This window comes from Ammospiza nelsoni, chromosome 1 (genome assembly GCF_027579445.1).
Source record: "Ammospiza nelsoni isolate bAmmNel1 chromosome 1, bAmmNel1.pri, whole genome shotgun sequence".
Lineage (NCBI taxonomy): Eukaryota > Metazoa > Chordata > Aves > Passeriformes > Passerellidae > Ammospiza > Ammospiza nelsoni.
Genome location: NC_080633.1, coordinates 120,598,745 through 120,612,865, shown reverse-complemented (window position 1 = coordinate 120,612,865; position 14,121 = coordinate 120,598,745). Strand labels below are relative to the sequence as shown.

The 14,121-nt window shown below is 40.9% G+C and overlaps 1 protein-coding gene across 2 annotated transcripts in view; it reads right to left on the bottom strand.

The window, feature by feature from the left end:
• Positions 1 to 14,121, bottom strand: part of SULF1 (sulfatase 1) — a 185,591-nt gene that overhangs the window by 47,694 nt on the left and 123,776 nt on the right. For both annotated transcript variants that reach the window (XM_059479560.1, XM_059479553.1), the window contains one exon: positions 10,033 to 10,272. In XM_059479560.1, the coding sequence (XP_059335543.1) occupies positions 10,033 to 10,272 (240 nt within the window). The remainder of the gene's footprint in view (positions 1 to 10,032; positions 10,273 to 14,121) is intronic.

Below are 14,121 nucleotides of genomic sequence, written 5' to 3'. Positions count from 1 at the left end.
TCATATAGGATGGTTTGACTGCCCCATGTATTATAAGATTGACTCACTTGGAGACCTGGACTCTGCTATTTATAGTCTTGCCACAATTTAATCATTAGTGGTGATAGTTTCCATGCTGACTCAGGCTGTATTGCTCTATGGAACCTTTTAGCCAAACAGTTCAGTAATTTCCAAGAAAAAGACTGGGGAAAAAGAAATGGGTTCACCCATTTAAAAATAATTGTCAGACTTTTCTATAAGAAATTCTAGTGTCTGTAGGTTTTGATGTAGGGCCTTTATAAATAACAGAGGTGGCTATGAAAATCTTTCTCAAAATGACCAGGCTCAGAAAAACTGTAGGAACAGATGATTACTCCACCTTCTCACTTTAGCGTCACAATGGAGTGTTCCTTTATGGATTTGAGAATGTTCCCAGAATTTAATTTTTGGCATTAAAAAAAGCCATCAGCTTCCCTCACTCCTGACTCTCTCTTTTGGTATTCATGACCTGAGAGAAAGCCACCAACATAAAATGAAGAGATGAAATGACCGGGGGCATAAGGACGAGAATAGATAAACTGAATCTGGAAAAGAAAGGATGGCTTAGAGCTGGGGAGGGCCAATTCATCTTGGAGTTTCCTTGCTTTAGATTATTTAATTTTCTAACTTTAATAATGTTTTGTTAGAAACCTTTTGGCCTGCTGAACCCCATATTTCAGTTCATGTTATGAGACCTCGGATTGACAGCCTGAACCATTCACCTTTGTGTTGGCAATGATTTAGTATTTTATCATAAAAATAATCTCAGTGCTGTCAAATTTTAAGCAGCTCCCTGAATGACAGTTTGCAGAAATAGATGTTTCCCCCTGTTGCTGTGTAAAGCAATTCCCATGTCAAATGTGTAGCAAAGACCTGAATACTAGAAGAAACAGTGGCTGTGACCATGGATCATATTGGCCAAAATGCTTTAACCCAAAATGGTTTATTGGTCATAAACTCAAGAGGATATGAGTAATTAGACAGATGAAGGGAAAAGTCAGGCTTTTACTGAAATACAAGTGTTCAATCCTTGCACTGTGTGGTCTTTTGAGTACTACTGAGAATAGGACAGGGCAAGTGGGTCAGAACTGGGGTCCAGCACCATCAGTTAGTGTTTGGCTCTTCAGGCTCTGAATGAAGACAAGAGCCAGAGTAAAAGGAAAGTACATTGTCCATGGGACCAAATAACAATCAGCAAGTAATCACCATGGGTGTCCCAATTGTTTTTGGTTTAACCAGAGGATTGTTAACAAGTAAAGCACTATGGAATATGTCAAAGAACTGCCCAGGAACTGACACTGTGATGTGCAGATATCTTTGCTGGGTGTTCTTTGCTTGGCTTGTAGAGTCACCCCCCATCTTTAACTTAGCTGCAGCCCAACACTTACTGAATTGCCCAAGTCCGAGAACTGACTGGGAAGCCTCAGCTTCAGAAGCTGCTTGGACTCAGCAGTTTGGGTTCAGGAAGACATTTCTGCTTGTAATTAGTAAAATGGAGATTATGACTCAGTGGGTAAAAGCCTCATTAAAAAGTAATGCCATTTCAAGGGACGTCTTTTCATTATTATGTGTAACGGCTCCCATAGGGATAGCAGCAAAGATAAATGCTTACTTTTGCATTTTAATAAGACAATTTTTATCTGCATTCTGGCAGTTTTGTTAACTGTTCCCAGGGCACGTTGTTATTTTCTAATCACATGTAGTGTAGCTTTGCATATCAGAATAATTGTATTCTGTATTAGTATGTTCAATTATGTTTATACAAACAACAACACATGGCACGGTGAACAGTTTTACAGACATCTCTGTGTCTCTGGAGGGGCTCCAGAATACACATGTCTGCTACCTGACATGAACAGATGCCTTAAGACAAGGTTTTGTTTTCCCTTTTACAATTAGCTAATGATTTCTGTACTGGACTGAGAGATCCAGAAGGTTGCAAAGGGTGCAAGACAAATATAATTTGATTCAGAGGATCTCTAATACTTACAGCTGAGTGTGACTCAAATTCTCGTAATTCCCAGGACTTTTCTTCCCAGCACTTTTTACAAGCAGTTATGACTAATGTTTACAGTATTACACAATAGAGTTAGTCCTCTAACTGCTGTCAGTGTTAGTGCATTAGTGCACAGGTGAACTGGGCTACATCTACTAGTGAGACATCCCTGCACTTCCATGGAACAAAGGACATATATGATGTTCTACACCCTTGTTATTTGTTGAGGCTTATGGGAACGTTTCTGAGTTAAAACAAATGCAAACCTTTAAAAAGCCACACTGCAGAAAGGTTTAGTCACTGTGACCCAGACAAGAGCTTTAAGTAGACAGCCCACTTCCTTTAACAAAGTCAGGAAACCATTCACAGGAGTGGCAGGGCACTGTTTATATGACATTTCAGGACTCAAACACAATGATTCTATAGTTCTGTGGACAGAACCCAACATAACTTCAGCTTCTGAATCATTCCAGTAAATTCCTCCTTGCTGTCTTTCAATTATGCAAGCCATAGATTCAAACCCTAGAAGTTTGATTTTTCCCTTCTGTTGGAAAATTGCAGAGGATCAGCGTATCACGTCACTGGAGCATAGAAAGCCAGCTCAGTATGCCAGCACTGCCTAGGAAATGAAATAAGCATTGTCCCAAAAAATGTGGTGAGGAAACTGAGGCACCAAGATGTTAACCTTCAGCTAGACCCAAGTCACGCAGGAAGCCTGTGGCATCGCCAAGAATATAATTCAGATTTCACGGTTCCCAGTCTTGTAACTTAAACGCAGTAGAAAACCTCAGGTTTTCCACTTTTTCTCCAGTTTTGTGGGTCTTTCCCAGTTGCTGCCAGGTTTACCATTGCAAGCAAAAAGATCATTAAGGATTTTATAACTCAGCAGTTGCAAAAGGCATTAGCCTATAACTTGATATAGCAATTGTTAGTCTGGGTGATGTCTTTAACAAAGCCTGTATTATGGGCCAAGCTGGTAGCACTTTCCAATATTGATGTTGTCTGACACTTCTCATTATAAGACCCTGTTTTCAGTTGCTTATAACTCTCTTATACTTGGACTTAAATTTTCCACACTGGATGTCTGCCTCAGGCTGAATTTTTTGAAACTTTTTAGCCCAAACAGTAGCCATCTTTGAGAACCACAGTAATGGAAAAGGAATTAGGCTTAACATCTGAAAAAAATTATGTGAGATTTCATTTGATAGCACTTACATGCCCTGCACTGAGAGCAGGAGGTCTGTGAAAGGCATGATGGTCTCTCTGTCAAGGAGGCATCTATTAGAATCCTTTGAATAAAACCCTGCAATTTTCATGTGCTGGAGACCTGGACACCTCAGGATATTTATTGCCTGTCCACCTGTGAGTGGTGTCAGGAGGAGGGAGAAAGTTGATTGAAATGCAGAGGGCAGGAGGTGACCCGATAAGGACAAGCAGTCTGAGGAATGGCAGGAAATCCAGCAAAGGAGCTGAGGGGGGGGAAGAAGCAGTGGGGGCTTGGGGCCCCAGGACTGGCAATGTCAACCAAGAACTGGGACAATGAGAGCAGAAAGGAGAAAGAAGCTGATTGACAAGGTGGGTGAGAGAAGCAGATTTGCTGATCAGGCTGGAAAGGGAGATCGTTAATGGTAAGCAGTGGGAACAGGACATGTCTGTCAAGAACTGACTGGTCCTGAGAGAGGAGGGAGGGAGAGAGGGAAAGAGGGATGGAGGGAATGACTTGAGGACAGACAGGGGACAGGGCTCAGGAGAGGCCAAGGTGATGACCTGCAGGGCCAGAAAGCGGAGGAGTGGACACTGCACTGCCTAATGGGGTAGGATGGAGGGAGTCAGAGGAGCTTTTGGTCAGAGGCTCCGCTCTGTGCAATGTCTGAAAGGACCCAGCAATGTCTGAAAGGGCTCCTGAGTCTCACTGGTTCCTGCCCTTCATAAGACATCTGGAACCTACAGCAGCATGCCCAGCCATATGTATGTGATAAAATCCCACTTTGCTTAGTTTCTCAACAAGTGAGCAGTGGAAGAGGGCAGATGGGATATGAAACCCCTGATCCTCACTGATGTGGATGTTAGCACTGTGTCCTTTGATAGAACTAGTCTATCTCTTCAAATGGAGGAAATTTCACCCTCCATAAAGTGGTATGTTATGTAGTCAAGGGGTATAATTTGGCCATGTGAACAAGAGATGAAGTGGTTGCATAGAAATGTTCTACCCAGCTTTTCCTAAATTAGGCACTTGAATACATAAACTTGTTAAAAGTCCTTTAGTGTATGGTTTTCTGCATGATATTTAATAGCACAGAATTCTGCTTTAAGCATAAGTAGGCAGAAACACTGTGGTTTTTGATGAGGTCCTGGACAGAAACCAAAAAAGTTTCACTTCACATGATACCATAGAACTAGAAAATCCTGCATATCATTCTTTTGGCCTTTTTCCTCTTCTACATTTCACTTTCTGTGGACATTCAGCATATTTCACTTTCATTTATATATTTTTTCATAGACAGAAAGTGCAAATTATTCTGAAAATGTCAACATATTTTTAATTATTTAAAATATTTACAGATTAAATTATGTTTGATGTTTCCCAGAATATTTCATACCAATTAAGAAAGAACCTGAAAACTCAAGAGTTCTCTCTCTCCTTATTTTCACTTTAGAAATAATCTGAAAACCAAGACTTATTCCCTGCTCACTCATTCCCAGCCCTGTATCATATTGTGCCACCCTCTCTGCTCTGAAAGGGTGCATGAGGCAGGATACAAATTAGGTCAGTGAAATGATGCAGATTAAAAATAGCAAGTGCTGGCAGTGATTTGTACTGCAAGGCTGTGAACAGGAAACACACTGGCTTTGCCTCCAGAGGAAACTCATTGTCTGCCCACACCTTCAGGAGGCATAGCTTTTGCTCTCTTTATGAAAGATTAACATGTCCCTGTGTGTCAGAAGGGAATGGTGCACAGTTTAAATGCGCCTTAGCTTTCAGCTTCCTGTCATCTCTGAGCTCTATTAGTTCTTTGTTCATTACACTAAGAAATGTACCCATAAGTGACAGATGTCAATGGGCACACTGACATGTGCTGCTGAACACATTAGCCAGTTGTCAACCAAGTGACCATTTCTGCTCATCACTCCAGAGAAGTCTGTGACTAATGTCAAAACATGCCAGACAGGGGCATCTTGGTGTCACTTCTTGAGTTTGGAGTTTTACAAATGAAGCCATTTAGGAACGAACATTTGAGCTGCTTAACTTTGCATGTTACCAATTTTGTCCCACAAATGACATCAGAGCACTCCCATGCATGAATCTTGAATGTTATTCTAACCAGTAGATACATCTGAGCAAGAGATAAAATCCTGGGAAATACATCTCCCCAAAGACAATTCCAGAAAGTGCAAGCAAATAATTGCCTAATTTGGTGGTCCCTGTTCTTTCAGGTGGGATTCCATGAAGGGAGAGCCTGGTGCTGTGTTTGGCATGGTGCTGTGAGACTGTCAGCAGCTGCTGAGCCAAGGCAGAGTCCTGCTCCCTCCTGCCCAGTTACCCTGGCTGTGAAGGGCTAAGAGGAGAGAGGATTAGAGAGTACTAATTCTACAAAGTAACATCAAGCAGAGAGGGTTTAGAGTGTGTAGGTGTGTTAAGACAGGGTAAGAATTTTAAACTTATACTTCTTTTCATGTTTGCAAAGGGATGAAACTTCAGCTGGTAAAAATGTAAAATCCTGCAGTATGCAAAGTATGACCCACTACTTAAAAAGAAAATCTTCAATTTATTTATATCTTCTGAATGTTGGTTGTTCTCATGTGATGGTTTGTCTTCTGAAATACCAAGATTATGCTTGGCTGCTGCTCAATTATTAAGATGTAGCACAATCCCCCTTTCCTACTAATGAAGCCAAGGTTGCACTTCTGGGATTTTCCTCTGTGTTTGTGTAGGTGGATGACAAAGGGAACCAGCTACAGCAAAGGGCACATCTGAGTAGGACTGGGACAGAGCAGTAGAAGCTAAAGAAATTATGAGACTCTAAGAACAGCAAATGACCAGCCAATACTTTGGAAAGCACAAAGCAAAATCTCTAACTCCTGCAGTCAATAAATTTATGAATTAAACTTCGAAATCTAAAGAGCTGAAGGAATATATACTGATGTTAAAAACTATGAGATGAAAGAAAACTTCTCAAACATTTCTCGCAATTCCTAAAAAATTTGAAAGTGAGGGACCCTTTCTTCTCTCCAGTGTGACAGCCTGGATCCTATGTAATTAAAACAAATGTCATCACTGAAACTCTCCAGAGCTGCTTTGTTTTCTCTTTCTACCTCTTTACTGCGTGCCTTCCCTGCTATGTCCTACAAACTCAAATTTAATATTAGCAGTTTTGTGGACAATCAAGAAGCTGTGCAGTTGGTTCATTGCTGCATTAACATACAGCTTGTGAATAAGGGAAACTGTAAACATTGAAACATCCTTAATAGTTTTGGAAAATTATAATTAGAAGCAAAAGTGGTTTTGGTTTGGCAGTGTTATTTCTGAATATTGTCTGCCCTGCTACTGCCCAGTATTGTTTCTGAATGCTGCCTGCCTTGCTAGTGTCCAGCACAGTGTCTGCCTATGATTTAGTACTGACATACAATCTTCAAAAAGGGACATTTCCATGAAATGCAACGTTGCCCTTAGGTCACATAAGAGCAGAATAATAAAACAGAAAAAGGAAAGAAAAAACCATTCTGTCCTCTGCCAGGTTTCCCCAGTGGGCTCTAATTATAACTGCAGTTTATTAGAGCACGTTTCAGACCTCACTTTAAAGGGCCTGCTGTGCTTGTGTGGAGTCCTCGTGGCTTCAGCAGAACTCCCCTCATAACAGCCTGCCCACATGTGATCAATTGCAATAGAGGGGGCTCAGTAAGGGCTGCAGCAGGTTTAGACAATGGATGTTTTATAGATATGGAAAACTGTTTGGAGCAAACAGAAGTGAGGACATTATAGAAATGCTCTCCCATCCCTGTATTGCCATTGCTATGTATTAATTTGATCCTATGCAAAAAATACAAAATTATCATTATTACAGAGTACCAGGTTGGAAGTATTGTACATTGTCTCATCCAACCTGGAGCTCTCTGGCCAGGTGCCTTATCAGGACTGTCACCAAACTGTGACTGGCCTCAGTCATTCACTTCTCTTTGTGTGTCTCAGCTTCCCATTGAAGAGGTTATTGATTTACTGTCAAACACGTAGAAATGCACAGGGTAAGTATCAATAACATCTGCAACCTCTCTCCACAGTTTCCTCATTTTCACTCCCAATTATTCTTGACTCCCAGGTATTTTTGAGTCATTATAATTTTACTCAACTTTCTAGCTGTGAAGTGTAGATTATTACTTGGCTAGCAGACTTTTGGTGACTTTTTAATAAGGCAACACTATCCTTGAGAAATGTATTATAAGATCTGCTGTTAATTAAGCTACCATCTCAAAAAATAATTGCGGCTTAATTAGAAGGTAGGCTCATCTTACAAGGAGTAAAAAGATAAATCTTTGCAGCCATAGTATTGTAGGATTGAACAATGTACCTCCATCAGAATTGAAGATTCATGCAGATATTTCCATTTGTTTCCCTTTTCTACTCTTTTCTGCCCTTTGTTAAAACTCACCTATCCTGACAGTTTTAGGACTGATGTTCTGTTTGCCTGCCTTTGAAAAAGTACTTTTTTCCTGTTCCTCTCCTTTTGACCCCTTTTTCCTTTCTATGTAATAGGGTCAAGTCTGCATTTAGTAAGCATCTCCACATGTCTTCCTAACACAAGACAGTGCAGGAGATATGCTCAAAGCTGTGTTTACCCTCAGAGGGGCAGAAAGGGCTAGTGACAGAGCTGTCCTGTTTATCTGTGAAGCATTTAGATGTGCAAAGCGTAGATGACAAACCAACAGGATACTGATTTTTTTAAGAACACTAAAGCCAGGTCCCACATGAAGCAGCCATACGTCAAGCAGAAAGGATTTCTGAGATGTAAGCCATGAGATAAAGCTTATATTTGAGGTCAAATTCAGCACCTTTTCTAACAGTGATGGTCAATTCACTCTTCCTTCCTTTTCTCCTCCAAAGCCTTGATGCTGACCCCTACCCAGGCTTAGCATGCTGTACTCAGATGGCAACTTCACTGAGACCAGCTTAATAGAGACTGAAGTACTATTCAGCTCATATGTCAGAGCCAACACCAAGCCCAAAAAAGTTAAGGATATGTCTGGTTTTGTTTTCAATCCAGGAAGCAGAAGTTCTCCAGAGCTAGAGATGCAGAGACAGAATTAAAAAGAGTGAACTGTCTGTGTGGTGAACAAAAGATAGCACAGAGGCAGATAAACTTGAGGCATTGGATGTAGCAGCTTTAAGAGATTTAGGACTAGCAGACAGCATGGAGACATTTGCCAGCTCTGTATTTTGAAAGCAATCCCTTCTTGTGCCTATGCCGCCGATAGAAACAAGTTTCTTTGCTGCCAGTTACATTGTAAGGAAGGCAGCTGGCAGGAGATCTGTGCTCCTTGCTCTCTAAAGGGGACTCTTTGTAGCTGAATGACACTTCTGGACAAATTGCACTCTGACGACCTCACGCAACTCCACACAACTCCGGTACCTTGAGGAGGGGAAGCCAGGCTGGAGCCTAACGTGTCTACAGCTTCAATCTTTGGGCATAGGTGATGCAGAAATGAATTGAGTTTTACATCAAGCTGAAGCACAGACGAGAGGAATAAGAAGAGCTCTTTGTAGACAGGAAAGGGATCTCCTGACTACGGAAAACCACCAGGAATTTACAAGAAAACTATCAAATCTTATTGGTTCTCAGTAGAACAATCCTTTAAAGGTAGGTTTCTACTCCTTTTCAGAAAATGCAAATAAAATATCACCCCACGGCAAAGGTTAAATTATACTATTCACCTTGTTTTGCTCCCATGACAGTACCTCCACTCCTGTGAGGTCCTTGGCACCAGTTCCCAGCCTGGCCCTGACATCTTCTTCCATAACTGCTAGCAGCTGTCCACAAGCAGGACATAATACTGACCATAATCCCGCCTGGAACTGCCAGTTCATACCCACAATGCCACTAAAATGCACCTCTTTCACTGTAGGTGTAACTGCCCAACAGCTTATTTCCCACCTGGGACATCCAAATGTGAAAATATGCTGCTTCACTACCAGTGGGTTTCTTCACCTGGCTGCTACTGCAGATGTGGAACCGCAGGCAGTACTACCCTCCCTCTCCATAATATTCAAACTCTCCCTTGCACAGCCAGGTTGGGACAACAGTTGCTCCTCTTGTGGTTTAAGTCCAGTCAGCATCTAAGTACCACTCAGTGGCTCTCTCACTCCCCACAGTGGGATGAGGAGGAGAAAAGGAAATAAGGTAAAATCCACAGCTTGAGAAAAGAACAGTTTAGCAATTTAAATTAAATGTAATAATAATAATAATAATAATAATAATAATAATAATAATAATAATAATAATAATAATAATAATAATAATAATAATAATAATAGTAGGAAACAAAAACCGAAGAGACAGAAATAAACCCCACAAAAAACTCCCAAACCCCCAGGTAATACACAATAGAATTGTTCATTCCTCATTTACCAATATCCAACCAGTTTCTAAGCAGCATCCTCTAGCCAATTTTTCCCCAGTTTGCGTACTGAGGCTGATGCCCTATGGTATGGAATATCCCACTGGCTGGTTTAGATCAGCTGTGTCCCCTCCCAAATTCTTGTGCCCTTCCAGCTTTCTTGGTGTCAGGGCATGAGACACTAAAAAGTTCTGACTTAAAATATGTGCTACTTAGCAGCAACTAAAAACTTTGTTGTCTTATCAAGATTATTCTCACGCTAAATCCAAAACACAACACTACAGCATCTACTAGGCAGAAAATGAACTCCACCACAGCCAAGAACAGCCAGTTATTTCAGGTAGTGACTTAAAAGCAATTGCTGAATATGCCATCTTCACTTTAAAGGAAGAATTTGCTTTGTCTCTTACCTGTTCTGTACCCAGTGTTATTGAGGTACACAGCGAAGGTGCGAGGCTCGTGAGTAGCCTGCCATGAGGGGGAAGAGCAGTTTTCATTGTTGGTGTAGATGTTGTGGTTGTGCACATACTTCCCAGTCAGCATGGAGGAGCGAGATGGGCAGCACATGGGGGTAGTCACAAAGGCATTGATGAAAGAGGCCCCTCCATTCTCCATAATCCTCCTGGTTTTATTCATCACTTGCAAGGACCCTGCAATAAGAGGTACTGATCACCACTGTGCTGTAAAAGACAGTTTGAATATATTGGCTGTTATTATGCTGATAAAAATAAAGTGTTGGTGATTACCTTGCCTCTGAACATCAGTGTGCTTCACTCTGCAGCTTTGTTAATTTTAGGAGAAAACACCACATTTTTACTATACCAACAAAAATACTTTTAAGGATTCCAGAAAGATGGAATTATTTTTTTTCCTAAGACTTCAAAACAAAGTTAAAATATGGACTAATCTAGAAATAGTGTCAAAGCTGTAAAAATTTAGAGGTCAATAGTTTTTCAAATGCAGCTGTAGAAGAGCAATATGCTATACAGCCTGAATTATTAGTCAATATGCTAGTAAAATACATAAAATACTGAGATCACCAATGAAAATGTTAATACTCTTTCCATTTTATCAGATGACAGAAGAAAGAGAGAAATAGAGAGAAGAAGGGAGTAAAGGAGGGAGTGAGAGACAGAAGAAGTAAGGAGAGAATTCAGTAGCAATTTTTCTAATGGAAAGTTTCTGTGGACACAAGATCAGCATGTCTGATTCTGATACTAAAGCACTGTGCTCAAAATAATGTATCATGTAAAAATGTATGCAAAATGCAGTGCCTTTCTCAAGAAATTGCATTGATACTGTTTAAAGAACAAAGACAATTTTTGCATCCTTCAAAGCATCTTCATGAACTGCAAGGTGAGACAGGCAGGGCTTACAGATTTCTGATTGCAGAAGGGCTGAGCAGCCCTGGATAGAGTCTGTCAGTATTTGCTGACAGCTGTCAAAGTTTGTTCTTTATGTTATTCAACAGAGCAGAGATTGAAGGTTGGAGGTGAACTGTGGATATGTCAGTATGTGCCTAGGAAACAAGTCTGTGAATTGCAGTACTTGCACAATGTTGGTGGTAGAAAAAGATTTATGGAATTTCATTTTCCTTTTTTTTCCTTTGGTTTTTTGCACAGTTGACTGTCCTTTACATTTAAATCTGTTGGTTCCTCTGATACAACAAGAATTTTTCTTGATGGTTTTATGTTGCTTAAAAATCAATTAAAAACGTTCTAAAGCATTTGCAAACCTGCCTGTAAAACCATAAAACTTCCAAGGAGACTCAACTTTAGATGTTAGCAGTAAAATCTTAATAATTATCTTTTAGTTAAAGCTAAGAATGATCTGTTTTGGTTTTAGGCCAATGAGTCAGTGCTGAATATGAAGACTTTTGTGTAAAAAAATTGTTAAACAAAGGGAAGGGGCAGTGGGGTCTTCAACATTTCATTTTAAATGCCAGGGTCTCTGTCCTTAATGATGCATTTAATACTGTGTAGGAAAGTAACCATTGGACTCTTTGTCTTTCATAGCCCTTATTTTCTAAATGCAGAATATCTTCTGTGCTTTCCTGAACCCCATGTGCTTAGGGATATAGAAAAGAAGAAGAGTAACTGAGAGGTCCCTGAACACAAAAGGTCTCCATTTACATGAGTAGGAGCATTTCACTGAATTGTTAAGTAAAAGACAAATGAGAGATCATCCTCATTCTACATGCTTTTATCTTGGACCTCAGGCTGACTTTTTAGTTTTTGTTTTGTTTTGTTTTGTTTCACCTGAGCTCTTCCACTTCTGAAAAGTCACAGATTTTTCCTGAGAACTCAGCTGTAAAGTGCATGGAGGTGCTTGGACAAAAGTGGGCTATTCAGGTACCCTAATGCACAGTAACTGCAGCCGAGCTGATCTGCACTTTCCTGCCTCCATGTATTATAAATGAGTAGCTGTTAGAGTGCTTCCTCATTCCTCCAGCTGGTCAGCCCTCTGCTCTTGCAAACATGCTGTGTATGACTAAGTTTTCCCTCCAGGTATGCACTTACTGACACTGATAATAGATTGAGCCCCTCTGGAAATTCTGGAACAGGCACTTCAAAGCAGGTGAGACTTCCTCATTCGGAAAACAAAACACAAGCAGGAGATAAAACTTGCTGATATAAGTTATAATCCTTTGCTGTCTGTGGCTCTCCTCACAGCTTGTGTTTTTTACCATCTGGCCCACAGTCTTCAGGGCACACTGTCTGTCAGCAGGACACTCACGCTCTACAGGACCGGTTGGGGAGCACCTGAGGGCAACAAGATAACTGGGAATGGCCACATTGGACACAAAAGTTAGTGAGTTTTGTCAGACAAGAAGTTCAGTGTCGCTTCTCAGTCTACTCTCATGCCTCAAGAAATATGTTTGGCAACCAAGGTATCGGGTCTTTAAAGTTGTTATGGATTTTCATCACAGGTGGGCATCTCTACAAAGGGACATCTAGGAGCTACCCTGTCTTTATAGGGGTTGTATGCAAGGCCCCAGGAATGTAATGGACTTTTTCAGATCTCAGCACACATCCCCATTTTTTTGGCTTATGCTTTTTAGTGCTCTAGTTTTAGGGAAGATGGAAAGCACACCAGGCAAATTACGCCTGATGTGATGTATTTAGATGATGTTGTGATCTCTTTAGCCAGTGCTCTATTCAGTAGCTGGTTTATATAGATTTCACTGGGTGGTGCATTTGGCTGTAAAAAAGGGTCAAACCCACTGTAATACCAAGATACTGATTAGTTTTTACTCCTTTCTGACATTATGCAAGATATGTTTTATAGTGAGGACTATAAGAGTGATCCGGGTGCCATATTTGGAGGTACTGACGTGTGCACATAACAAAGAATTGGGAGGACAGGGAAAGAGACCAAAAAGCAAGCAGAATGTTGGCCTAAAGAGGATATGGGCCTGACCCCAGTGGGAGCTGGGCCGCTGCCCTGAAGAGCCACAGCATGTTGTCTGCAGGAGGGAAGAAGTTCTGGGCTCTGGGAGCTGGAGCTTCGCCTTGAGCAAGATGCTCCTTCATTGGACAGAGTCCTCTACCCTCAGGATCTTGGTAGGGTAAAGACAGTGCACAGTGGCACAATTTAAGCAGTAAAACACCTTCTGAGCCCAAGTATTTGCTGAGTTTCTTCAAGAGCTGTGGGCCAGGCTGCTTCACACAGCTAAAGGTGCAATCCACCAGCTGATCTAGAATATCCTTCCTCCTTGCATAGATAGGAAGTAGCTGAAGTTGTGGGGCAATTTCTTGGTTTTATCTAATAAAGTGAATGAGACAGCAACTCTGCTGAATTTCTTTGCTCTCAAAATGCAAAACTCAGGGGGATGGTGCAGATCAATAGGAAGATATGCATACCTCTATGGCTTGAGCACTAACTAAATGCAAACTCCCTGCCTCTTGCAAATTTTATTTTGGATGACTCCTCTATATATCAGTTGCACTCAGTCAGATGAATATTGTGGTTCAATGATTATACAAGCTCTGGAGACAAATCCTTCCCTATTGAAGTCTATAATGCACCTTATATGCTTTTATGTTAAAGCATTCATTTAGAATAGCTTTCAGAAATGTTCGTGCTGGGAATACAATTGCAAATAATCCATATTCAGGGACTTTCAGTCTTGTGATTTTTGGATACCAATGCCTAAGTTTAATTCTGTTTGTGGCAGAAAGTGTTACTTCCCACTGACCTTTGAGAAATTTAAGACTTTTCTCAGGAATCAATGAAGAGCAAGAGGAAAATTCACACATGGAAAACAGTTTGGCTTTATTTTTCAGATAAGCAGAATGATTTATTAGCAGAAGTGCGAATAATGCAGTACAGTAAATCTTGGGGCTGAATGCTGTTTCCTGTGAAATGATCTATGAAAAGGGGAAACCTGTGTGTTCATTCAAGGCAGTGGGAATGCACACACACCCAGGCTATTGCTCAGCTGCCTGCTAATAGGAGCCAGAGTGCCCTGTGAGCATTCAGAGCAGCTTTCAAAGAGC